The following is a 26,910-nucleotide window of genomic DNA, read 5'->3' on the forward strand; positions in this document are numbered from 1 at the left end:
CCATAATCCTTCCATAATTCACAATGTTATGAATGACCCTAAGGTCTAATGATGAGAGTCATAAATTCAATTTCTGAAGTACTGGAAGTTTTCCAACATGTTTAAAAGAAAACCTCAAGTGTTAATGCTTTCCTTAGTTTCACACACGATTTTGATGACAACTTAAGAAATTCAATACTTTTGAAACACACAAGACAGACTTTCTTTTTGGGATACTTTTCCCAGCACATTAATGTAGCTGGCAGTTCAGAGGCCACACTCTTGTAAGAAGTACAAGAAAGTCTGTCTGGATCAAGATGTTGCAGATAATTTAGCGTTACTGATCAGTGCTGCAATGGAGAACTTTCTCACTTAGAAGCTTGATTTCTCTTACTGGCCTCAGTAACTCCTGTTTATTGGCTCCAAAGGCTCTTGTGAGTTGGCATGCACATAGAAATATCCCTAAGCCTGTGATTGTTAGTGACAGCCTGACTGAACTGAGTTGTTTTTTTGGTTTGGTTTTGTTGGTTGTTTTTGGTTTGGTTTTTTTTTTAAACAAAAATTAATATTGAGTTATACAGGAAGCAATTTTGATTGAACTGACTATCAGAGTAAATTCTGTTTAGGTCTGTGTGTGTGTTATAAAAATATTATTTTGTTTGACCATTTCTGTCTTTCAAGTTTGAGACTTTTTACTGTGTAGTGGTAGCAAATTAAATGGCAGTTTTGTTGTTAGTCTGATACGGGGAACAGAGAAGCCCCTAAAGAATTGCTGATTTCTTTCCATATAATGCAATATAAAGGTGATACATTTTCAATATTGAGGAACTGTCGTGTTACCACAGACATGATAGCAATATTTAATTGAGGTTATTTCCATTAAAAATGTTAAGTTTCTTCTCTGTTTCTGTATTGGCACATGCAAGTTAGATGTACCTTTGTCCTTTATAATGAACATGTAGGAGGCTTCTGATTTTGTATGACAGTAGTGTTGGGGCAGCTGAATTAGTGCTGGTGTATTCCAGGCAATGAGAAAAACCCTTTTATGAATCAGATCTTCCACTGCTTCTCTCTGACTTCCCTCTTGTACTTTGGGTTGCTGGTTTGTTGTTTTTTTTTTTTTTTTTAATGAAAGATAGCAATATGATAAATCTAAGTAGTCCATATTGGATTAAAGAAGAAATTAACACAGGGCATTCAGAAAAGAAATAGTGTAAAAATGGAGGTTTGACATTGGCCAGTTTTGGGTTAGATGTCTGTCAGGTTATTTTAAAATTTTAAAAAATGCTAAATTGAACTGTACTGTTACAGTTAAGCTATCCTTTTTTCCATGCAACATTTGAGGATAAGGCAGAGGAGGACCTGGTCACCATCCAGAAAAGACTTCAGTACTGGAAGTTATGAACTTCTAAAAGAGGATTTACCACTTGAGAATGGAAAAACTAGTAAACCTTTGGGGTAGACTGAGGCTGGTTGGCTGTAAACAAGTCAGCCGAAGAATGCAGCTGTAGTAGGTGGCTCAATGATCTGCGTGTCAAGAAGGCAAATAAAGGGTTGTGTACCAGGCACAATATTTCCAGCAGAGACGAAAACATTGTTAGCATTGTGCAAACTCTTGCTAAGACTTCATCTGGAGTTCTACTCACAGTTCTAGTTGCTTTTGTTAAGGAAAATTAGAACTGGAACGGGTTCTAGGAAGAGTTTCTAAAATGAGAGAACCTGTCATAAAAAAAAAAAAAACAAAAAAAAAAAAAACAAAACATTTTGTTAGGCTGGGATAAGTCTTATGTAAGCTCAGTTTTGTTAGCAGGACTAATATATTTAAAGTGGACATTAAAAGTAATAAGGGGGAATAAAACATAACCAGAGTGCAGGGGGAGATGGTGTAGGGAGTGATTAATGCATGGACGTTCACCTGAGGGTGTAATTTCATAAAGGAGTTTTTGGCAACAGTGGTGGCTGACATACTCCTGGTTTTCTTATTCATCTTGCTCTGTGTGCTGTCAAAAGCACTTGTAGTTGCAGCACAAATACACAGTGGAGCCAGCTATATGTGGATTTACCCAAGCCTTTCTCAGATCAGTTCCTTTGCCTCATGGTATGAGTGCAGGTGTGAAGTTCTGGTGCAGGTCCCACAGGGGGTTGTAGGACCCTATGAAAGATCACTGTGGTCTGAGACAAGGTTCAGCTTTAGCAGCAGCAGTGCTGCTGAAGCACCTCCTCTCCCAGCTGTTCCTTCCTGGGTCTGACTGTCTGGACACAGCTCTAAGCACAGCTGTGCTTTGAGCTAAACCAAGCACCTGTCCTGAATGAAAAGCAACAGAGTAAAAAAAAGGGAGAGTGGCTTTGTCTGGGGTATTTTGGGTAGTTTTTGTTTCTCCTTTGTTTTGGTTGAGTGTAACCATGCCCAAGCTGTTCCGGGATGATGCGGTAGCCAGAGGGGCTGCTCGTTTTGCCAGAGTTCTGGTGAAGCCACAGCCTGAGATGGAACAAGGCTGTGTTACACATGAATGGGACAAAAAAGTTCTCTGAATGGGAAAAGAGAAAAATAGTGATCATCATCTCTAGCTGATGAGCCGAGCCTGTAGGTGCTCTACAACATCTCTTCTTTTGACGGCAAAGCTATTAATTTTAATATACCCCCTTTTGTTCCTGTCATTGAAGCGCTTCTTTTGACACATTTGTTCATTCTTGCTGCTTTTCTCCTCACTGTTGAATGATTTCATACCTAAAGTAGTTTTACAATTTTTTTTTTTCTGTTTTCATTCACTGCCTCCTGATCTTCTGCTCTTTTTCTTCACAAGGAAGAGAAACAGGCAAAACACTTGGTCACATATTGAAAGTCCCTGTTAGGAGAACAGCATCAGTTTTTCTGAACACTCTTGAGCTGATGCTTTTGATTCAGCTGCTGGTGTGTTGTGTTTTTCTGTGAAGTGTTGCAGAATGTTTGAGCATAAAAATAAAATTTTGAGGATTTTGATTCTATGCATTATTCCAGTATTCACAGTGGAAATTTATCAGTGGACAAAGCTCTTCTTATTTCTCCCCTCTGCTGTTCAAGTACTAGGATTTGTGCTTTGATTACCAGACCTCACTGGCCCAAAATCACTTATTGCATGAGATACAGATTCTTGTCTACCTCAAGGTGAACCAGGAAGTTATATTTGTTATCGGTTTCTTGAGTTCTTTATTGCTGAGGGGGTGGAATGTTTCATTTCAGCTTAATGAACCAACTTTGATTCTTCTTTCTCACCAACAGTTAAAAAACTGTTCAAAAACCCTTTTTGAAAAAGTTCCATTTTCTGAGATTATAATTATTTATACCTCAGTTATTGAAATGTCTCATCATTTACCTGTGTATGCTTAGTACATACATGCCTAAAAATAATTTTTTTTTCTTCTTTCATCCATCTGGAAATGGGAAAAATAATCAGTCACTTTCTTGAACATTAATTCTGTTACCATAGTTGTAGACCTATGTGCTGTTTCAGGAAAGTGAAAAAAGTGTTCCGTGTCTAATCTTGCAGAAAAAGCAAATTAGTAGTGAATCACTGGAAACATATTATCAAGGAAGAAATGAGCTAAAAAAGGAATCTGTGGATCCAAGAGCCTGAACTCCTTAAAAAGTCTATTTAGTAGTTACTTGAATCTGAGATCTTGACCCATCGCTAGGAAATGACCTTTAATGAGTTGAAAAATACAAAGTAAGGGGAGATCTGAGGCCAGGCTCTTGAAGGGCTGCTCTGGGTCAGTAGCTATTGCTTCTGTTTGGAACAGTCCCCGCACTCCAGTGTCAGCCACACATGACCCTGAGCTGATGTGCTGTGGCCTCCTGTGTGTGCCATGTGGCCCTTCCTTCCTGTGCAAGCGTGGCCCTTGGGAAGCCACCCAGCAGCTCCTGTTGGACCTTGTTCCAACAGGCCCTGACAAAGTGCATTTCCTACTTCTGTACCTGCTACAGCTGCAGTGTTCAGAACAATTCTTTTAAGGCCATGAAACCTATTACTGCAATATTTATTGAAAACAGATTTTGCTTGTCTGTGTGCTAAGGTGAATAATTATTTGCAAATGCTTGTTTTTGAGGAGGGAGATAGGTTCTGTTCTCTTATGAAAAAACCAAACCACACCACAGTAGTATCATTTTTGATAGCAACAAGTGCATGTTCTGATGAAATTTATTAAGCACATCCCTTCAGAAGTACCCTCCAGCTTAAACCCTTCTGTGAGTCTATGAATAAGATGGGGGAATTGACAAGGATAAGGTCAGTGTTAACAGGTAATTGGGAATTCAGAAACGAAGTATATGTGAACATAAAAATACTTTCTGAATCCTTTGTGTGTGAAGAATGTTGTAGGTGACTGGTGCTGAAATATTTATTTCATGGTAATAGAATAGTGAATTTAGTGATCATCTTATCTCTATGTTCTTCCTTTTCCATCTCCTCAATATCCCATCCAGTCAGTGTAAAAGAAGAGTTGTTTACAAACTAGAGATACATTAAAGATATATTAAAGATATTTTTACATATCAACATCTGTTTACAGTATATGTATGCCCAAGAGATTTGGTAGATATAAAGAAAGACTGATAAAATTATTCTGACTTTTTTGCTTGATAAGAAGAAAAATCAGACCACAAACTTACCATTTTTATTGGTAGAGGTGACAGATCAGTTAAGGATAGCTTATCCTTTTAGCTTGGAGATAGGAAAGACAGGACAGCAGAAGAAACCTCTTTCTGCCTGTATTTTGCTTTTATACTGACAAAACCATGTAAACAAATTTCTGAATTATTCCAGAAAATCTCTAAAATTGAAAGTAAATATTTTTTCAGTTTGCTGCATGAATCCAGAGCATACCCTAAGGTTCTTTTGGGGGGTATTTCACTTTCACAAGCACTAGTGTAGCTGCTCCTTCTCTGGTTTTCTTGTGGATGGAAAGCAATGGTTAAGATTTGGTGTTATATATTCTTTTTTTTTCTGTTGGATTAATATTAGAAAGTATCTATCCATATTGAGGTGAGATCCAGTGAACTGCTGTCTTGTGCTTTGTTCTTTGTAGGTTTCACCCTAAAGCTGAGTTTAAACACAGACTTGGTTTCAAAGATGTGAGCTGTTGAAAAGTAGAAATAGATAGAATGTGATAGAAATATTGCTGTCTGGGAACTCAGTTTTGTGGCTTTTACTGGGATATCTAATTTTCTAAAGTACCAGATCTTCAACCCAAATGCTCTTCTGTGCCACAGTCATCATAATGCATTCTTTTAAATTTTCCTTTGAGAGTAAAACAAAAAGTGTCAGCCCAGCGTTGCCAGTGATGGCTTTCTAAATGTGGGTGCCCTCTAATCTGAAGTGCTAGTTCACAGAAAGGTTCAATCACTATTTTAAACTGCAGTGCCATGTGTAAATGAGCTGATACAGTGATTAATTGGAGGTTTAATTAATTTTGGGAATAATTTTCGAAAGAGGTTCACTTCAATTAAAGGGAAAGGGAAAGTTAAAGAACACGTATGTGTTATAAATTGTGTGGATGAGTGAAGAGGGAAAAAGATCTATTTCTTTAAATGTAGTAGCAAATTGGTTTCTTTCCAGTAATTGTCTTCAGTTTGAATACAATTGTTTTGAAGTTATTAACCACATTAGTACAAAGTTTGCAGCTTAAGTAAGCAAATGCATAGCCCTTAAATAAAAAATAAAAAAAAAATCTGGGTATATATGTCTTTTTTCTGTGACTTTATCTGTGTACATCTGTAGTATCTTATTGAAACGAACTCACAAAACCCTTTTTAGAAAACACTGATCTTCCATTTAAAATGTTGAATTAAGGTGACTTTAAGACCTGTGTTGCATGCTTTGAGTTCTTAACTATTAAACTTTGTTAAATAAGGAAAAGGAATCCAGGGCCTTTTACTTCTAAATGGAAGGTCATTTTTAAAGGAGCACTCTGTTCAGTGGAGAAGATATTATTCATTATTTTGGGTTTTTTTCTGTCAAAATGTTCAACTTTTTTTTTTTTTTTTTTTAAGGAAAGTGCATTTGAGAGTCAAACCACCTTGTTTTATATTAAGTTCCTCAAAAAATTGTGACTCACTTGAAAGAGATGTTGAGCAAATGTATGATGGTCTGATATGACCTAAAATCTCAAGTTTTGAGGCTCTGAAGCAAAGGGGTTCAGGAAGTGTCTTTGCAGGAGTTGCATTCTCACAGATCGGCTCAGTAGGAAGGAAACAGGCTATAGTATATTGCAATCCCAACCAGTTCTCCTTCTTGCAGACTATCAGGGATTGAAGGAAAGGAGACAGGAAGCAGAACAGAGAGATAAACTGGCAAGATTGTAGTGTAAAAAGACAGTTTGCAATATATTGGTTTATGATTGTTGTCCTTGAAGTCCCAGTTACACATGAAGTTAAATAATTTAAAGTGAAGGAGATGATAAAAAAGCTTTGATGTTATCAAAGTTCTAGGGTTTTATTCTAATTCAAGTGTTGTACTCCTGAAGGAGAGAGTAATTAATAATTGATTTTCTTCAAGTTTATGTCTAGCTGATAGAAAACGAGCTGCTCTGTGCTAGACAAGAAAGTTATCATCAGAAAATAGTTTCAGTAGGGTAAAGGTTACATCAGGCCTGCTCTGCTAATTTGAAATTTTGGAAACATGAAAAGACATGAGACAACCTCTTCAGCATTCCAGTCCACGTTTTATGGCCAATATGTACTCACTAACCTCCTCAGTAATGTAGCACTTGGAATTCCATCTGCATAAGGCAGCAAAACTCATCGTGCATCCCAGCTTCAGTTTAAGTTCATATATTTTGGATTTTGGCATACATTGCATGTGGGATTCCAAGTGTTCCACGTGTTAGAGTGTGCTGCTGCCAACCTTGACAAAATATCAGTGAAGAATTCATCTGTCCTTACTGCTTGTGTGTTGTAATGATCTTCATATTTCAGTGCAAGCTGGCTGCAGAGAAAGATTTTGCAAATTTGGGTTATGTCTGTTAAAGGTAGCACAGAGAGAAATGAAGTATAAAGCACATGACATGGTTACAATTTGTATGACTTAGAAAATGAAGTCTTATACAACTTAACTCAGTTACTCTTAATAAATAAATACACAGTTTTATCCATCTCTGACAGCTTTGATGATCTGTCTAGAGTTACAGTTGTTCCTTCCCCAATCTGTCACCTCTGTACTTTAGATCTGTAAAATTTGAGCTGCAGGGTTGGCAAAATGAGCTTTAGAAGTTGTCATTTAGCAGGGGTGTGATACACATTTCCCCATCTGCAGGCACAACTGTTGAACAGCTCCTCGTCTGAGCTCAGAGATGAACTGTTGTTCTTTCCTCACTGGGTGGTTTCAGTGCCGAGTCTCAGGGTGGCCTGAAAGACTTTTGTTGCTCATCTTCTAAATAGGGTTTGGAGCTCTTGTGTTGGGAAGCATGGATTCTTGTTTTCTGGCTCAGGTTATACAGCATCACCGTGGGCAGTTACAACTTAATTTGTAAACTTACTGTGTACCGTTGCAGCTGGAGAGGACTAACTGCAACCATAATTTATTTAAGAGTTCCTTTGTGTTACTTGGCACATGGAAGGAATGGTGCCTGCTTAATTGATCAGGGTACCTCTCATGAGTGTTTTAAAATTACCTAAGATTGGACTATTCAAACTTCTGTTGTGATGCTGTTGTCATGGGATGCATTAATCTGATGTAGTGTTTTAACACTATTTTGAGGCTGTCTGCAGCTTGAGTATGAGAGAGTTTTGGAAAAGTTGGAAATCTGAGGTTTGTAAATAGCTGAGTCTTTCTTTGGGTTGTGTTTAAAAGTATTTTTATTTCTATATGAAATTGCTGTATTGTTTAAATAGAATGAGTTGATTGTGGGCGTCACTGAATTCATAGAATCCTAAAATAATTTGGTTTGGAAGGGACCTTAAAGATCATTTGGTTCCAACCCCAATTCTTGTATTCTGTGCTTTACAGCACATTTCATTTACTTGAGTGTCTTTGTCCTCAATCCAAGTAGAGAAGTCTCTTGTTAAAATCATAGTGAAGTTTCAATATGGCATAAATTATGGCCATAAATTTTGAGACTGTAGAGGTGTCTCTGTACCTTTTCTGTTACAGAACTGAATAAAGTGCTCTATCTTTTTTGTCCCAGATTTATTATGCAGGAAGGAAATTACTCTAGTCAGGATTTTAAAACATTAATAGATAAGAATAGATAAGGGAAGGACAAATCAGGCCATGGTTGTACAAGATAGAGGTGGGTTACACACAGATCTGATCCTCTCAGTGCTGCAGTTTGTAGGCTCCTTTTTGATTTATGATTTTTCCAACTCTCTTTTTTTGTCTGCTCAAAGCACATACACACACTGTGGTGGCTGGGCAAGCTCTCCTGCCCAGACTTGGCAAAACCAGGAGATCTAAAAGTAGCTCAGCCAAGAGCGAGAAATATTTATATTCATAGAGTTTGTCTGAATTAACAGAAATCGGGGATCTACGTACGGGTAAGAATATGGTCTTCTGAGGTATCTCTGCACTCCAGTGATCTACTATTCTATATCAGAATATGTTAAAAGCATTATTTAATGTCTCCAGAAAGGCTTGGGGGGGGGGCGGGACAATGACAATGTAAAGAAAAAGGATCATTTGAATGAAATATATTTAGTTTCTATTAGTTCTATTCTAGTGATTTATGACAATTAGGAGTGAAAGCAGGTGTTGCCAATGTTATTCCAAAGCTGTGGTTTAGGTTTTGAAATGGTTTTCGATTAGCATAATCTAAATGTATTCTTACTTTTTTTTACAATTTAATTTGGATGCTAGAGGAGTAAACAGAAATTTGGGATAAGAAGGTGATACTGATCTATATAAAGAGGGACTTTTCCATGGAAGATCACTTTTTGAAACATGGAGGGAGGATTCTAAGTCAATAGCTGTATCTTTCCAATGCCAACTGAAGTCAGCTGAGCCTTTTCCATTTAACGATGAAAGTGGATTTCTATGTATCAGAGGCTTAATTGATCATCTTTTTAAAAATAGCTGTGGTAATTTTTGCCAAAAGACCAAATACTGAATAATGGGTGGGGTGTGGATTCAGGAGAGAAAACAGCCATTAGTAGGGGGGATTTCACTGTGTGTTTGGAGCAAGGAAAGAAGAAAGAAAATAAATATGCATTTTCTTGAGTAGTTCATTCTGAGTACATCACATGGCCCTAGTTGTGCTAATAAATATTTTCCTTACTTGTGAATATTTAGATTGGGATTCATTGACCAGTTTAGGTATTCATGTTCTCTGTCAGAAATAATCCTATTTCAAGAAATCTTTGCAAGGATGTTGTATGTTGAAAGGGTACAAAACTTGGATTTTAGCTATGTGAGTACAGGTTTGGTAGTGTGATGAATTACACATTTTGAATCATCTGGTGTGTAAAGGAATACCAAAAGCCAGTTATAAAGGTTTGTAGGGGCCCTCAGAGGGACATTTCTGCCTCCTCAGGGTACCTTTTATTTTGAGAATTGTGTTGCTTTGCAATCTCATTGCTCAGAAGTGTGTCAACTAACTTCCAGTTCATTGTTTGAATGGAAGAATTTGTCTTTCAAGCTGTGTTAAAGCATTTATTTCACTCAGCAGGTGAATGTTCACTCAATAGACAAACTTCCGAACAAAGGCTCTTTCCATCCTCAAATTTTCCCCCACATCTTTTTGAGAAGACTTCAGAATGGATTTCTTTAGAAATCACATGTCAGTCATTAAATAAGGAGCAGTAAAAAAGGATTGATTTGCCACAGCTAGTGCACTCTAGAAACAATCCTATTCTGTTTTCATAACATATTAATTTTTCATGTTTGAAAGCTTGACCTACCCTACTTATCTGATGGTATTGGTTGTTGTTAATATTGGACGGAAGATTCCATATTATAAGTTAAGGCACCAAGAACTTAAATGATCTACTAAAAGATGCTTCCAAAAATACATGTTGGTGCTGATGGTTTTTAAAAGGTTGCCATTGTTCTGACTGGTGTTTTGGCAAATGTAACTTCAATTTCAAAAAATAACTACTCTTTTTTTGTTTGAGTGCAATGGTAACATCTGTCTGAACTAATTTTAATGTTTTCATCTGTAAGTTCTGTGGGGATTCTCTAAGTGCCATAGATTAGAGAAAACCACGAGCTTTTGTGGAATTTCAAAGTATTGTAATGGAGGCTGTTTGTATCTAGTGATGTCAAACTTGAAATAAACTGTGTAAAACAGACAAACTGAAACAGCTCACAGTTCTGTTACTCTTGTCATTGTCCATTATCCTTTCAGCATAGGACCGAAAGAAGGAATGTGTTTCTCACCTCCATTTTTTTCCCCCGTTTGGATTTTGCATCTAAATAAAGTCTACTTAAAATATAATAGCAGTGATGTCAGTTACATATTACGTAAGGTTTCTAAGAGCATAGCCTTTCTAAATGGTCAGGGTAAGAGAATATGTCTTTATTATAGGAAAATACAGAACTCACTTGATGTTCTTTACACCAGTCTATAGTCAGAACTATTAATTTTACATTTAATGGGCAGCAAGGACGAGAGCTATATTCTGTACAAATACTACATTTGAATGCACGAGTGGAAACCTTGTTGGGAAGTAAGAGAATTGTAGCTCACTGAAGAAGAGAATGGTTATTCATTGCTGTTTCTCTGTGTTGCAGGGGTCCGTTCAGCGTCGTGCGGCGATGCATCAACAGGGAGACAGGGCAGCAGTTCGCTGTGAAGATCGTCGATGTAGCAAAATTCACTTCAAGTCCTGGATTAAGCACAGAAGGTAAGAATTAATAATTAAGCAAACTCCCTGCAGATAGGTTATTTTTGATTTGTCAGCCTTTCCTATGTTTGCTCTCTTTGTGATACTTTCTGTTTTATATTTTCTAGAAGTTTTAAAGCAAGGTCGTATATCTCAAAATTAGCTTAGTGCTTGCATTTCTTATCTTTAGTAGTTTCTACATATATTCAGTGGTGATCATAAGTAGTAGAAAGATAATTAGGTCTAAACCATTTCTATTTCTATCTTCTTATTTTAGGAATTTGAATTTCATAAAAAGAGAATAGTTCTGAGTCAAAAAAGCATACACAGGAAGTAAAGTAAGAACACGAGTTCTGTTTTTACTAGTCCAGATTTAGCAAGTAATTTGCTATAAATGGGTGAAGACTTGCTATTAAAGTGCAAAATTATATAAAACTATATTTTTCATATAGCCAGGATTACAGGCAATGCTGCAGAACTGCTACAGTGTAAATACAGGGCTGTAACTCTTAACATTTCCTATTTTAGGGTAAAACAGTCTGTTTTACAAGTTGAATATACAACTTGTGTGTGCATAAAGTTCTTCTTTTACCCTACATGGAGAAGAGCATTGGCAACTGAGTGAGAATTGCTGTGTACTCCATGTCTTGTATTTTTTTTCTTGAGATCATATTGTACAGTAATGTTTCTGGGAGGTTCCACTGATGCCATCTAAGTCCTCATGAACCCAACTTTAGCAGCAGAAAAGGGTCAATGACGTTTGTTGGTATTTATAACCAACAGTATCTTGAGCCTTAATGACTAGTTTGATTTACAAGGTAAAACACAGGTCTTGCTTCAAACTTTACCAAATATTTTCATTTAATAATGCCATTGCTAGTTTCTTTTTTCTAGCCTCCAAAAAAATATAAGCCACATTTTCCACAATATTTGGCTTCTGATTAGCTCCATTATGGTTTTGGCAAGTTATACCAAAACCATTGCATTTTGTGCTAATGAATATTTATTAAAATGAATTGATGTCTTTTAAATAAGTTCTGTCTGTATTCTGTTTTTTTCTGAGCCTCATTTGAACTACTGATGGTAGGACACATTTCTACCTCTGGTGGTATATTGCTTTCCTGGCTCTATGACAGTAAAATTCAACCTTTTGGGGCCATGAAGAATTCCGGAAAGGGAAAAGTAGTAGACAAAAGAGTAGGGACTGATGAGGAAGAAAAGAAAAGCCAATAGCAATAGCAGATTCACTGAAAAAAAGATAACCGTGGATGGTTTGTAATTTCTGCCTGGGTCTAAAGAATAGGCTTGGGAGTGTATTAAGAAATTTTGGGTTTTTCCAATTCCACTTTTTTTGTATTGTTGTAATTACAATTCAAGGTAGCCGGTCATTGAGGTAGGATCACAAACATTTTCTGTGTTTAGTGGTGCTTGTGGTTTTGGTTTTGGATTGTTGTTGGGATTGTGTTGTTGTTTTGGGGTTGGTTGTTTTAAGGTTTGAATTTTTATGCCTTGGATTTTTGTAATATTAAGACATAAAGACACATAAATGTGTAAGTGAGTATGGAGGAAGTTCTTACCTCTGCGTAAGAATGTGAATATTTCACAAACTTTCCATTTGCTGTACTCTTTACTTTGTTTTTCCTCTGCTTTTTGTTTGGGGTTGTTTTGCACCTCTATCCAGGTCCTAGGGGAGTTTTAAAGATTTTTTTTTTCTAATTTATTTATTTCTGATATGGCATTCCTTAAGCACATTGGTGGGCAGCCATGATGGTGGTACTGGTATAAAGTAAGTATACCTGTGAGGAAGCTGCATTTGTAAATTGTGTTAAAGTGTGAGCTGTAATGAAGTGATAAAATTAACCCTTGGAGGTATTCTTTACCTTGAAGTTTTGCCTTCTGCAAGATCAGTTTGCTCTTGAAGGTTATCTTTGCACAATTCTCCACCTCCAGTCTTTGAGGCACAGGAGTGGGAGAACAGGACAATCTGCGTGTGAGGGAGCTGATGACCATTCCTTCCATTAATTCCACTTATATCCAGAGTGCTTAGAGCTAAAGGGCCCAATATGCCTCCACACTTTCAGATTAAATCTAAAAAGTCTTTGTTCTTGAGTACTTTCACATAAATACCCCCATGGGATGATGTGTTTATGGGTAAGAACTTCATTATTGTTTGTCAGCAGTGTACTCTTGTGGCAAAGGCAGCCAACTGCACAGGAGAGCATTGCAGAGGTGTAGCCAGCAAGGCAAAGGAAGTGATGGTTCCCTCTGTTCATCCCTTATGAGGCCACACCTGGAGCACTGTGTGCAGTCTTGGTTTCTCCAGTACAAGAAAAGCAATGATGCACTGGCATGAGTCCAGCAGAGATGGACTGAGTTGGTCCAGCCTTAATAAGCTGAGATTTGGTGCTGTCTTCAGTTACTTCATAGAAGGATATAGAGCAGATGGAGCTAAGCTCTTCATTTGGGCACACAGTGAAAAGACAGAAAGCCATGTGGACAAATTGCAACATGAAAAAATGCCAATTAGAGACAAAGAAAAGAAAAATCTGCACCTCATTGCACAGAGAGTTCTTGGAGAACATCCTCAGAGATGCTCAGAAGTGGATTGCACGAGGCCCCGAGCTGCCAGGGCTATTTTGACCAGCTCAGAGCAAGAGTTTGGGCTAGGTCACCTCCAGAGGGTCTTTCCAGCCTATAAATTCTGTGTTGTTTGTAACAGCAGTCTAAGTGTAATGTGTGGGGCAATATTGTTGAAATACTGTATAGGGAGAAAATTTAGGCATAACAGTACTGTGCTAAAAAAGAGATAATTTAAAACTAGTTTTGATTGAATGTTTTGATTTCTTTAACCTGTGAAGCAGTTGGGCACCAAATGGGTTTTAAAGGGTCTATTTTCTAACCAATTCATTTAGAAAAATACATACTGGTGTCTTACAAGAATGGTATCTCCTTACCAGAGTAACAAAAACAAGCTGGAAAGCTTCTCTAGGCTGGTGTGTTACTGGTTGGTGTTATTGTGGGTCTTTGTGGCATATGATGGAGAAGCCACTAGCTCACAAGGCAACTTATATCAGATACAGTGTTCTCTCTGTAAGGCTGCTCAATACTCATAGCATGTATAGGGACAGACATCTCAAGTGATTTTTGTGTCTAGCTGCATCACTGCAGTGGTTTGATAATAGCAGGGAAAATTAATGCTATGTAACAATGCCTGACAGCTAGCAAATCTAATCTAGGCTAAATTCTGTTGGATTTATGTATTAGTATTCATGGTCTTGCATACTCTGTATCATCAATCTCTGTAGTGTTGTAATTCAACCATATTAATGAAGTATATTGACACCTTGTCACTGTTCAAGTGGCCATGTGATCTTCTGGATTAACATTGGATATTTTACATGTTGACAGATTCTAGTACAGTTCACTCATATCGCAGAGAAAAAAAAATCAAAAATAAGAAAATGTGAAGGTTGAATATTTTTAGACATAAGAGTCTCTTTTGTACTGTTCAATTTAAAGAATCCATGTGGAAGAGTACTTGATGCTCTCAGGAGCCAGCAGTAGGAGACCTGTTGAGGTCTAAAAAAATACATCAATGTCAATAAACTTATTTTCAAGTAGAGCTCTTAGTTGCCATACTCAGAACTTTCGGAGCAGAAAAGTGTAAGAAACATACTCCTTATTTCTGAATTTGTTACAGCTCACATCTTAGTTTGACTGTCCATTTCCTCTGCTGCTCTCTTTGCATCCCACGTATTTTCTCTTTCTTTTGTTTTTTCTGCACAGTTTGCATGTCTGATTTTTAGCTACCACTCTAACACCAAAATATCTCTAAGTGTAGGCACTATTTCTCAGGAAGAACATGGTGATCAGTTCCTTACTATTTAGTAAAAGCCAATACACATTACTTACCTGCCTTTTCTTAAGTCCAGATTGCTTTCTTGTAACATGCTGAGTGTTTTCTAAAGCAATTTAAAGGGCAATGTTTTGAGCTTACAGTGCATTGAAGTTGTTTTTCGAGATTTAATTCAACATATATTTGATTCTCTTACTTGTAGTTCATTTCTGTAGAAATGCCCTCACAAAGAAAGTGATTACCAGTTCTTCTCCAACATTCTAATAGTCTACACCTTATTTATTAGGTTGAGGTATGTAGTTGATACACAGGTTTGTATGCATTCAGGCCACTGTGAAGCTGAATAAATAAGCTGATAAGGAAAGATTGAGGTTTCCTTAGAACCCAAACTGGTTCTTCTGGAAGCAGGCTGTGAAGACAGTCTTGCAGAATGCTTTTGTCTGTGACAAAGAGCAAAACTGTAGCCAAGAAAGCAGTGTTTTAAGTATGGTTCTTGGACTACTTCTAGCATGGAGAGGGGCAGGATAATTGAATTGAAACTGGTCTTGCTATGGATGATCCACTTTAGGAGTAGAATTTCAAAATTATTTCATTGGGAGGGGTGGGAAATGAAAACTGGCAGGTTTTTGTTGTGTTTTAGTCGTTGTGTTGAGGGGTTTTTTTCCCACAAAGAGGCCCACAGATCTTACCCCTGACTTACTTTCAGAAAGATAGAGTGATTTTCCTAAAGTCAAGACCTTGCTCTTGTTCTGCTTATTTCATTTAAAAGTTTGCCCTTGTTGGTTTTCTTACTTTAATTTAGTTAATTAATTTAGACTTCCATTTTTTGAATAATTTCATCCGGGCAGTTTTTTCAAAAGGCTTTATTTAGTTTAGAATGAAGTTGCATGACAGTGTCTTTAACTTTTGATACTGGAAGGCTGTGGTGAATCATAAGTTATTTTTCACAAAAATATCTGTAAGATTCTGCACTTCCCTCCCTGTGCGTTTTCAAGGGTTTCAGAAAAAAATGTAGTGTCGGTGTTGAGCTCATCTCTTTTGAGTAAAAAATACTACAAATCTGTATGTCATCATATTTCATGATACTGTACCATATATAGACTGGATTTGAAGAAAGAGCAAGTGACTCATTGCCTTTCATTTGGAAATACCAACTAATCTGCAATTTCTGGTAGTTGCCAGTTCTGTGTTGTGCCGTATTTCACAGATCAAGGGCAGTGACTTCTTTCTGTGTGGCATTGGGCCCACACCTGAGCTATTGTACCCAGTTTGGGGCCTCACAACTTGAGGGGTGCCAAAGGACTGGAAAGGTCCCTGCAAAGGACAATCAAGATAATCAGGACCCTGCAGGAGATGATGGGCAAAGAGAGGTTGAAGGAGGTGGGTTTGTTTAGTCTGGTGAAGAGGAGGCTGATGGTGTTACAATGTGGTCTACAACTGCTTGAAGAACTACAGAAATGTCAGAGCTGAGCTGTCCTTGAGTGAAAGCTGTTGGAACACAGGGAAATGGCCAGGAATTGTTGCTCAGAAGGCTCAGGCTCAGGTTGGACAGGGTTTTCAAGAGTTTGCTTGATGAAGTCACAGCCATCCTGACCCAGTGTGTGCAGTAACCTCACTTTGAGTAGGGGTTGGACCCAATGACCCTCAGAGGTAATTTCCCACCAGTCTTTTTGTGATGTAATGAAAACAGGATATTTCAGCGGGTGCAAAGCTCTGTACCAGCTTGACTTTGCTTTTGAATTGTCATTTTAACCCTATGAGAAGTCATAATCCATGTACTTAGTGGCAGTAGTGTTGTGAATACAACTCTATCACACAGGAGTTTTCTTGAAGATTCATCCAGTGTGTGTGTGTGTCTCACAAGTGAAAAGTTTGAGGCATCTTTTTATAGACCACAAAAATCACATGGTATTAGTGACACCTCTGTTCATAAGAATGTGGAATTTTGAAAAGAAACTCTTTAAAATCTTGGTAGCTGACTTTCATGGAGTTTATGTTGCTGGTACTTTAAATACCACTATAGCTTCTGTGTGTGCTGTACAAACAATAAAGCAAGTTGGGGTAAAGAGATAGGAAGAACTTGAATTAACCATGTACCTGTGGTAATATAAAATCAAATGTAAAAGTAGTGCTTTTTTAGGATTTTTTTTTTTTTAAGACTATCTGGGTCATGGTGGAAGGGACCTGTAGTAGAGTTTTTGCCTCTCAGCAGGACTTGAAGATTGATACTTGAAGTCACTTTTGATGTTTGTCATTTCAAGAGTCTGCCTTTCTGGGGAGTGTATTGTCCCTATCTTAGTTCTTCTTCTTTCATAAAGGGATCCAACTGGTCCTGCTTTGGTACAGGAAGTGTTACCTAAGCCTTTCTGAGGGGTTTACTTGTTTTAACTTAGTGAAGGATTTGAGGTTTCTTCTTTCCTTTGTCTGGAGAAGCCATTGGCTGCTTCAGTTATAAATTCAGTCCTACTCCTTTCTATGTACAAATTTCATAAATGTCCAACTTTTATAGCTCTGCTGTAACTTTCATAAACAAAGTGTCATTAGAATTAAATACTTCTGTGCAGAAATGTAACATAAGAGATGGAAGCAGGCTTTTCCCCCAGCAGTTACTTCTGTAAGCGTGGCAGCATGCTGACCACATGACAGAGTCAATGGATCACAGGAACACATGGGAACATAACAAGGATTTCTTTCTAAGGACTAATTTTTTCCGTGCTACTGGAAGTCAGTTCACTGCAGAAGTGGTGCACATGTTTTTCTGGTTGGAAATACAGAAATCAGTCTTGGGCAACATTTCACATAAAATACAGAGTTATATATTAGGAGTCTTTTTTTTTTTCCTTTTTTTTTTTCCTTTTTTTTTTTTTCTTTTTTTTGAGGATTTCCTGGCATGTGCCCACATACAGGCTTCCAGGAGTGGAATTCTATAAGTGTCACTGGTCAAATTATCATAGTTTTGATCTCTTTTGGAGTCACACATACAAATTTGATTCATCCGGGGAAGCAACTGTGATGTTCTGTAGGGAAATATGGCCCATTATCCAGATCATAAGCAAAGAGTTATAGAGATCAACTATATGGTATTTATTTCAAGAACATAAAATTTCTGAAAACATTGATGCAAGCTTATTAACAGCAGTGTTCATGAAACACTTTTCCATCTTCAGCAGGGAAAGCATAGCTTGGGAATTTATTACACCCACTTTAAAGCATAAAAGGATATTTACCTAATTTTTTTATGCACTGTTGCTTAAGTAGAAGGAAAATCATTAAGTTTTTATGTGTCTCAAGCAATTGGTTCTTTATTCTTTCTAATCAGTCTCCAAAACAAGGGCAGCTTTGTTTGCTGTATGACTTCAGTCCTTTGCCTTCAACATGTATCTGATTTTGCTGGGTTTAGTACAGCACTGAACACCCAATGGCTCTGCAGCAGTGCACCTCTTCCTCCCTCTCTTTTCATCTTTACTACTTGGCTATGTGCTGGCTCTGACAGCTTTGTTCTTCTGCTCTTGGTTTCACTGTGGTGCCAACATTGTGAAAAACGACTGGCTGAAACCACTGTGGATTTGTCGCCAGATCTTTGCGTAACATTATCATGAAGCTGCTTTTGAGAAAGGTATTGTGCAGCTGAGCAGCAAGTGCAGGCAACATTTCCCAGCTTTATAAATAAAAATGGTGCACTTTACAGGTTTCAAAATGCAATTACATCAAGTGCATTTAACTGCCATTTTAATAATTATTCATTCTAAGAATAACATATTAAGAGTGCTAATTAAAAAATTGCTGTATCTTGGAATTCTTAGAACACATATAATAATGGAAATGATTATGTAATTAGCACTAAACAGAATTTATGCAGCAGATAATAGATAATGTAACTGTTATTTTTGTTATATAACTGAGTATGCAGTTGGCCCAGTTTAGGTTTTTTTAAGTAATCATAATTGATTGGAAAGTGCTTCTGTAGTAACATCTCTGTAATCTTTTTTCTCACTTTATATGAGAGGCACTAGAACAGGTCACCCAGGGAAATTTTGGATGCCACATCTCTGGAAGTGTTTAAGGCCAAGTTGGATGGGACTTTGAGCAACCTGGTCTAGTGGGAAGTGTCCCTTCCCATGGCAGGAGGTTTGGCACTATGTGGTCTTTAAGGTCCTTTCCAACCCAAACTAGCCTGTGATTCTGTATCACACTTATATATATATGAAATAAGAAAATATATTCACATTTGTGAACAAGAAAATAAGACTAATGCCGAAAAATATTACTATGAAAAGTTTCTTTAAACTTCATGTCATTTAGCTCAGTGAAATAAGGTTTGTCACTTAAAAGTTAATTCCTGTTTGTACATAGAATATAGGGCTTAGGGACCATTTGATTAAAATCTTTACTGAAATAACTAGTGAAATTATTTGGGTAATATATAATGTTGAACCATTTTTCAAGGCAATAAACATAGTTTATGCACATTTTGGTCATTTCAAGTGCTACAGGATATTTGCTAATTCAGGAAAACTTCAGTGAAGACTTGTATTTATACATCACTTCTTCATCTGGACAAAAACTGGTTGGTCCTTGAAATCTGTTGTTTGAATCCCACGTGTTCCCCAGAGCTCTCAACCATTTAGAATGCAAGTTTCACTGAAAATTAAACTTTAAAATACTTCAAATTCTTAGTAGAATTTTTTAATTTGGAAGAAATGTTTTCAGATAGTGCTTGTGATCCAGCATAAATCACAGACGTGAAAAGGTGTGCTGCAGTTAATACTGCTCATTCCAAGCAGAATGATGCCCATGGGTGTACTGAATAGCTTACAAAAGTCTTGGAGATAACTGTCCTAGGCTTTTTTTGTGGGGGTTTTGCCAGTGATAAGCCTGTCACTGAAATGCTCATCCCAGTCGGCTACAGGTGCATCCTCAGAAAATCATTCTGAACCTGATTCAGCTTTGCAAATCATATCTCCCAAACCACTGTGAGAAAGATTGTAGTTGAGCAGGATTCTAAAGAGCCTAATCCTCTCTCTACCCAGAAATAAAATATCACAGGCACACTTCACTATTCAAAAAATACTTTTAAATTTCATACTCTTTCAGCCTTGTCTGTCCCTTTACTGAATATTTAGTTGGATGCATAGGATAGTTTAAGAGGATGATGACTTATGTATTTGCATTTGGTAGTTAAATGCATGAAGTATGCAGTAAAAGAGATGTCTAAGAACCTTCTGTGTTCTGTCAGTCAGAAGCACCTGAGGATAATGAATTGTTAAAGTGCATTTACACGGATGTGCACCCAGAAGTGCTGATGGAGCTGAGAGATATCATTGAGAGGACATTCAGGATAATCTTTGGATGAACAAGGTGGTTGGGAGAGATGCCTAAGCATGGGAGAGCAAATGACACTCCTGTGCTGGTCCTGGTGGGCACCAGGGTGAACACGAGCCAGCCATGAGCCCTTGTGGTAAAGAAGAGCCAATGGCATCCTGGGCTGCCTTAGAGAAAGTATTGGCAGCAGGTGGAGGGAGGTGGTCCTGTGCCTCTCCTCAGCACTCCTGAGGCCACACCTGGACTACTGGGATCCCCAGTACAGGAGAGACACGGAGGTACCAGAGAGAGCCCAGCAAAGGGCTGGCACTAAGATGATGAAGGGATTGAACATCTCTTCTGTGAGGAAAAGCTGGGAGGGCTGCTCAGCCTGGAGAAGGAAAGGTTCAGGAGGGATTTGTTGATGTGGACAAATTCATGAAGGGAGGGTACAAAGAGGACAGAGCCAGGCTCTTGTCAGTGGTGCCCAGTGATAGGATCAGAGGCAGTGGCACAAACTGAAACACAGGAGGCTCCACCTGAGCACCAGCAAACACAAACTGTGAGAGTGACCGAGCACTGGCACAGGTTGTCCAGGGAAGCTGTGGATTGTTGGAGATATTCAAAAGCTGCCTGGACACAGTCCTGAGCAGTGGGGACTTGGTGGCCCTGCTTGAGCAGAGGGGTTGGACCAGATGACTTCCACAGGTCCCTTCAGCCATTCTGTGATTCCACAAGGCAGCTTCAAAACTTTCTGATGAATTGATGACTCTCCTGTGAGGACCTGGCAGCAGCTGAGCAGGGTCGTATGTGGGCTCCCCCCTGCCCCACATGCCATTATTTCTCTGTGCTCATTTGTGGGTGTGCAGCGGAGGTTTTATCACATAACCTAATGTTTTTCTTTTCTAGAACCCTGGTTTAATTATAGCATCCTTCTTGCTTAGCAAAGCAAAATGTTTGAGAAAGAATTTGAATAAAGCAAATTTGTTTGAAAAAGAAATTCAGGTTGGAAAGGTAGGGAAGATAGTCCTGCTCCAGCTATTCTTGAGTAGTAAGCAATGCTTGGATCTTTTACCAGTACAATAAGCCAAATGACAAAGGTATGTTTCTTCACCCACTTTGCAAGGCAAAATCATAATTAAATTTATTTTTAAAAATCTGGAAATATGCTTTTAAAAACATTTCTTTTATAAACGCTCTCAAGGCTTCATTCTTAACCATTGTTGTCTTTAATTTCTGCAGAATTCATGAGGTATGTCCAGTTCCTGTTCTGAAAAATTAAAATGCTTTCCAAAACATTTCTGTCCCTGTACACGCTCTATACTTGTCTAACAAATCCTGATTCTTGCCAATAGTCCAGAAATAGGCTCTAGCTGTGCTTGCTGGAATTCAGGCTGGTTACAAACACAGGGAAGATAATGAGCATCAGCTGTATTTTCAAATATTTTCTGTTTGGATGCTAGCATGTATTCTGTTCTGGTTTGTGCAATCAACAAAATTCAAAATTAATTGCAGCTGAGCTGCAGTTTCTGGTAATTCATTGATCCAAAGAGAACCTTTTTTGCCTCTTAAATGCTGGGGTTTGTTGTTTTGTGAATCTAAAAATATATGTCACTGTGATATGGTAAATAATGACCCTGGTTGGACTGTTCTAGGCTGCCTTTCATGTTAGAATGACAAACCTGTATCCTGCCATAGCTGTAGGACATAGGTAAAATCCCTGTCTTTGGGTTGCGTGGGTTTTGGTTGGGCCAGCTCGCATCCTTTGCAAATCTTGCCTTAAATATTTCTTTTCTGAAAGCAAGATTCGTGGTTTCTGATCCACACATTCCTGTTCTTTTGTAGTGTCCAGAGTTTTCTGCTAAGTTTGGTAGGTACATCACAATCTTGGGCAATTTTTCCACAAGTCAGCTACAAACATTCCTCTTGGAGCTTTTCTGCATGTACTGGTATTTGAGGGGATTGGAGATGAACATGGTTTTGAGCTATAAACAGTGGAAATTTGCAAAAGTAAAGTTGTGTTAGCAAATCTTAAAGGACCTCCTAAATAATAGGTTGGGAGTGAGAACTACAGAGTTTAAAATGAGGGGCATATTTTTGATCTGTAGTGTATATATATCTGTATATTCATAATAAAATGAACACGTAGCATAAATCCTATCGTCTGACTGGTCTTCCAGCTGAAAAATTAACCATGGAGAAAATGGTGAAGCTGAAGACCAGTGACAAACTGCCACAATCTGTGCTGCAGTTGTAAAAACTGCACGCTGATCTCCATGGAAATTTGCATTCTGACATCTGCATTAGCAAATAGTTATGAGTAATACATAAAATATGTAGAAGTTGAGAGATCTCCATAGGATGTCATTGTGTTGGGAGAGTGTTCAGTCCAGTTGTACACAGTGCCAAGCAATGGCTGTTTCCCAGGGTAAGAGTTGCTTCAGAAGGGGAAAAAAGGAAATAGATTTGTAATCTTTTTTGAGTAAAGAAAATATTTGGAGAAAAGACAAATATTAAAGGAAACAATTAGGTCTTCTTGATACAAAGGCAGATGGAAATACTTGTGTTTGGAAGCTATCTTGTAAAATATATCTTGGCTAACACACACAGTAGAACACTGGAGCTTTTTAGCTGCTCAGTCAAGAGAAGCATGTAAATTTAAATAAGTCTAAGACCTGAAAGTCCTGAGGAGACCTCTGAGCTTGTTTCTTCCAGACATTCTACATTTTATCTGCTGCTCGAGTTCTACCATCTCTACCATCAGTTTTCTTCCAGTACATTACTTGTTTTGATGGAGTGAGTTGGGTACAAGCAATAAGTTGTCTTATACAGTTACATTTTAGGTAAAATCCACTTAATAAAAACTCTTAATGAACATATTTATATGAATTAAATTTTATCTTTAATACTGCATTGAAATTTCTTCTGTTTTAAAACTACTACATGTATAACTGGTTACTTTAGGAGAAAGACCTGTGTTAACCAGCTCTGTGTGGTACTGCAGCCTGAGCACTTTTCTGCCATGGCATCTTCCAGATACAAGTCATTTATTTTAATGATGACACTTATCAGGGGCAGTCTACTCACACTGTATATATTGTATGTATTTGATTTCCTGATACGAATCCAACCAACAAATATACACAGTGACAGTGAGTAAATTGGCAATGTAAGCAAAAATCCCTGTGATCCATGGTAGGTTTACTTAAAATCTATGACAAAGATTTTCATGGGAGGTTGTTTTTTAAGATCACTTCGTATAGATTTATGGTGTATTTCTTGGTTGGGGAGGGGTTTTGTCATTTGTATTTATTTTGCCTAAAATATTCAGTGGTCAATTTTTTTTCCTGTTTTTTGAAGTTGCTGTAGAAGGAAAAGCCCAATTGCAAAAGAGACCGGTGCTGAAAAGTAATGTTTTGTGGTTTCAGAGTGTCTTAGTACTTGTTAAGGCAGTTAAATGAGAACTTAATTTTAATACTTCACATAACTAAAAAAAAGATTTTACAGATATATTCTAAGATCCACTGAAAGCTTCTTGTAGAGTCAGCAATATAAACCCCAAGCTTTCTTGATTTCCTTTAGAAGACTAATTAAATAAAGTTAAATTTTAAAAATACAGTTTTATCTACTGTGACAGAACCAGTTACTGTAGCTTTCTTAATGTCTGTCACTTTTAACATTGCCTGTGATACAGTGACAATTTACAGCTGCGGGTCTTACTGAAAATATTGCCTTAGTTTATAGCATATAAGTAGTGAAAATGACTTCTGAAATACTACTTTGCCTGAGCAAAGTAGATTTTTTTCCTTTGTCAAATCAAATTAGGAATTGAATCCAAGTTGCCACCACAGAAATGTTCATTACAACACATCACTGTTTTCAGGTCTGTACAGGTTATCATTGCTGTATCCTCTTCTGTCCTCATCTTTCTCTTTGAAAAGCTGTACTAGACTGGAGCCTGTGTTTCCAGCACAGGGCTGGATAAGTGGGGTGACATGTTGGCAAAGAAGCTTTTAATCTCTGATGCTGGAGTTCTCCAAGAACCAATCTTGTGCTGCAGACTGGTAGGGCACCCACCATCTCCACCTCTTAGAAGCTTATCTGATTGAGGGGAAGACCAGTAAAGGAACTAGGATTCCCTGGAAATGTAGGATGCTAACATCTAGGACCATTAGATGCCACTTATATCTGTGCAGTGTGTGCTTGAGTATAGCTGCTTTGCATCTCCTCCCCTTTCCCCCTCAGGAGGATTGAACAGCCCTTGCTGCTGAAGGGGAAGGGAAAGCCCTGTTTATTCATTGCTGCTCCCTTACTCTGCTGTCCTGTTGCTTCATTTGCATTTATTTTGGTACTTTTTTTACCTTTGGGCTGATTTATTTTAATTCAAGTTGGGGGAAAAAGTGAATAGAGGACTTGCACCCTAAGTCTCCTAGTCTTTACTGTCTTTTGATTGGCTTGCTTCCTTTTTTAAATGCACCTTATTTCAAAACCTGTTAGGGTTGAAGAGGAATTACCTTGTTAAGGGGAAAGCACAAGTTTGAATTTATTCATAAACAGTTAGAATTTATTCAGTTGAGAATTTTGATACTCCCTTTAGAGGAAGATAATCTTGTATGCTCTGTTTTTTTCTAGAATGTGAGACAAACTGATGTGAAGGTGCTCAGAAAACAGAAGAGATTTTCACTTCTTCTAAGTGACTCTGTTTAAGACAGAAATGCAATCTGGGATTGTAGTGGGAACTACAGGAGCACATATTGTAAATAGCCATGGTTGCTACCTCAGTTCTTGCCTAAATAGCTCATAGGCATTGTTCTGGGCATTTTTTTGCCCTAAATTACAAGCACCCTCACTGGAGAAAGTGCATGCACAAGGTAACACAACAGAGTGAGAGGAGAAATCCTCAAATCTTATCAAAGCTGCAATAGCAGCTTATTTGTGTTCCTGTCTACTTGGTAGGACTAGTCAGCAAATAAATACTAATTAAAGATTTGAAAATATGCATTTCATTCTAGAAATGGTCTGGACTACTAGGCTTTTTGCCACTGGTTTCCTGGTTTTTGGTCATGTCCTCTTCTGTTGGTGTGCTCTGTCTGTATGATTAACTCCTCTTACTCTGGGCTACTGAAGGTACTCATTCAGCTCCTTTCATGTCATCATCCCCTTTTTCCCCATCACATACTCAAATGAAGAGTTTACTAATTTGGGGATAATTCCAATCAACTTGATTCATTGTCAGTTAACAGTTAATAACTGATTCTGGTATTGAAACAAACACATACAAGCTTAGGCAAAAATCCCTTGCCTCCCCCTCCCTGGTCTTCATCCCACTGGCCACGTGTTGGCTCTTTCATTCCTGTGTGAAGACTTGGTCATTTGCTGATGAAGGGCACTGTTTTGTTCATTGCTTATCCCTTTGTGGTTTATAACACAAGAGAATCTTCTACCTTGGTTCTGTTGTGTTTAGTAACTACTGAGGAATTATGGGCTGTACAGTAACAGTAAAAGCTATTCACAGCTTCAGGGCGTGTTAATCTGCGTTGCAAATGCTGGTCTGAGGACTGAGGGCACTTTACATGTGCCAAGATCTTTGGAGGAAAATAATCTTTTAATATCTATTCTGGAGTTTGGTTTTTTTAATATAAAAATAATTTACATTTTGAAGCCTTTTTCTGTCTTCCATGTAGTAATAACTACTGCAAGAAAAATTGGTTTCTTCAATGTTATAAATCCTGATGGGGAGAGAAAGTCTCTTTATAAAATTGTGTCTCTTCTGGGTTAGTATTTAGAAATGTTATGTCGTAGAACAGAGCTTTAGAGCTGTTCATGCTGTGATGACAGTTTGTTTGCTGATAGGAAGGCAGGTTCATATCCTGAATCAAATCTGTATCCTCATGTGGCATTGCAGTAACTGGATTTCTCCTTGCTCTCAGGACTGTACTTCACTATCATCTTTGCCTCTTGCAAACTGATTGCTGGATTTGCCCAAGAGAAGTAGGTCCTCTGAAGAATGTTGTGTCAGGTGAAGAGGATTCTGCAGTTCTTTGTTTTTCTGTATTTGTGATTACTCTTCTGAATAACAAGCCTTGGACCTTCAGTACCTCTGAATTCTTTGTTGCCTCGGTTTGAATCTGTGTTTGTGATTGTCCTGGTTTGTCTGCTGGCCCACAACAGAAATTAATTACAATTGGTCTGGGTCTGAGGTTACTTGTAACGAGTAGGAACTGGTAAATGTGGGGGCACTGGCTTTGCTGAGATAAGGCCAGTTTCAAGATTTGCTTCATACGTCTTAGAAGATTCTGCCCTCCTGTATCAGTTGGCACAAAATTTCTGAGTTTTACATCACCCCACCCTTGCCCCACTTATGTTTTGTAGGTGCTGGATGGCACTTGTGCATAAGTTTTGTTTTGCCCCTCTTGTAATTACTGAGGGGAAGGTAGGAGTTCCTTACCTCGCCAAATGAACTAGGATCTGGCTTTGTATCCCTACAGATTGAACTTTCCACTGCAGTTGTCTGAGACTGTGAGAGCTTAAGGAATCTTGTTTCTTTCATAGTTGGATGGAGCCTGTCTGGCAGCAGACAGTCTTGCTGTGTTAGTAGTAAGTTAATTGGTGTTCGCTTTGACATTTGCGTATAGAAAAAGTTGACTGAAGAAGGGCCCAATTCCTAACAGGATTTAGAGATTTTAAGGACGACAGTGTTGTAACATTTAATTTTCTTTGCAATGTGATATATGTTGTTACTTGTTTGTGTAAGTGGAGATTTTGGTAGCTGTTGGTTCTCTGAAGTGCTCTGGGAAGGACAGAGGAGCAGTTTTGTTTGTGTTCCTAAATTACTGAGGTGTAAATTGTCATTTTCATCTGGTCTGGAGGCTTTTGCACAAAGGCTGACCCAGAAGAATGTTCTGAGGGCTGGTGGTTGGCTTTGGTGGGTTCATTCTCTCCACCTGATGTATCCAAAAAGGACTGTGTGTTTCAGGGATCAGGA

At 38.0% G+C, this 26,910-nt stretch overlaps 1 protein-coding gene across 8 annotated transcripts in view; it reads left to right on the top strand.

Moving 5' to 3' along the window:
• The window catches only part of CASK (calcium/calmodulin dependent serine protein kinase), a 188,018-nt gene that overhangs the window by 38,132 nt on the left and 122,976 nt on the right, over positions 1 to 26,910 (top strand). For all 8 annotated transcript variants that reach the window (XM_069025606.1, XM_069025686.1, XM_069025205.1 and 5 more), the window contains one exon: positions 10,677 to 10,789. In XM_069025606.1, the coding sequence (XP_068881707.1) occupies positions 10,677 to 10,789 (113 nt within the window). The remainder of the gene's footprint in view (positions 1 to 10,676; positions 10,790 to 26,910) is intronic.

Source organism: Aphelocoma coerulescens, chromosome 1 (genome assembly GCF_041296385.1).
Source record: "Aphelocoma coerulescens isolate FSJ_1873_10779 chromosome 1, UR_Acoe_1.0, whole genome shotgun sequence".
Taxonomy (NCBI): domain Eukaryota; kingdom Metazoa; phylum Chordata; class Aves; order Passeriformes; family Corvidae; genus Aphelocoma; species Aphelocoma coerulescens.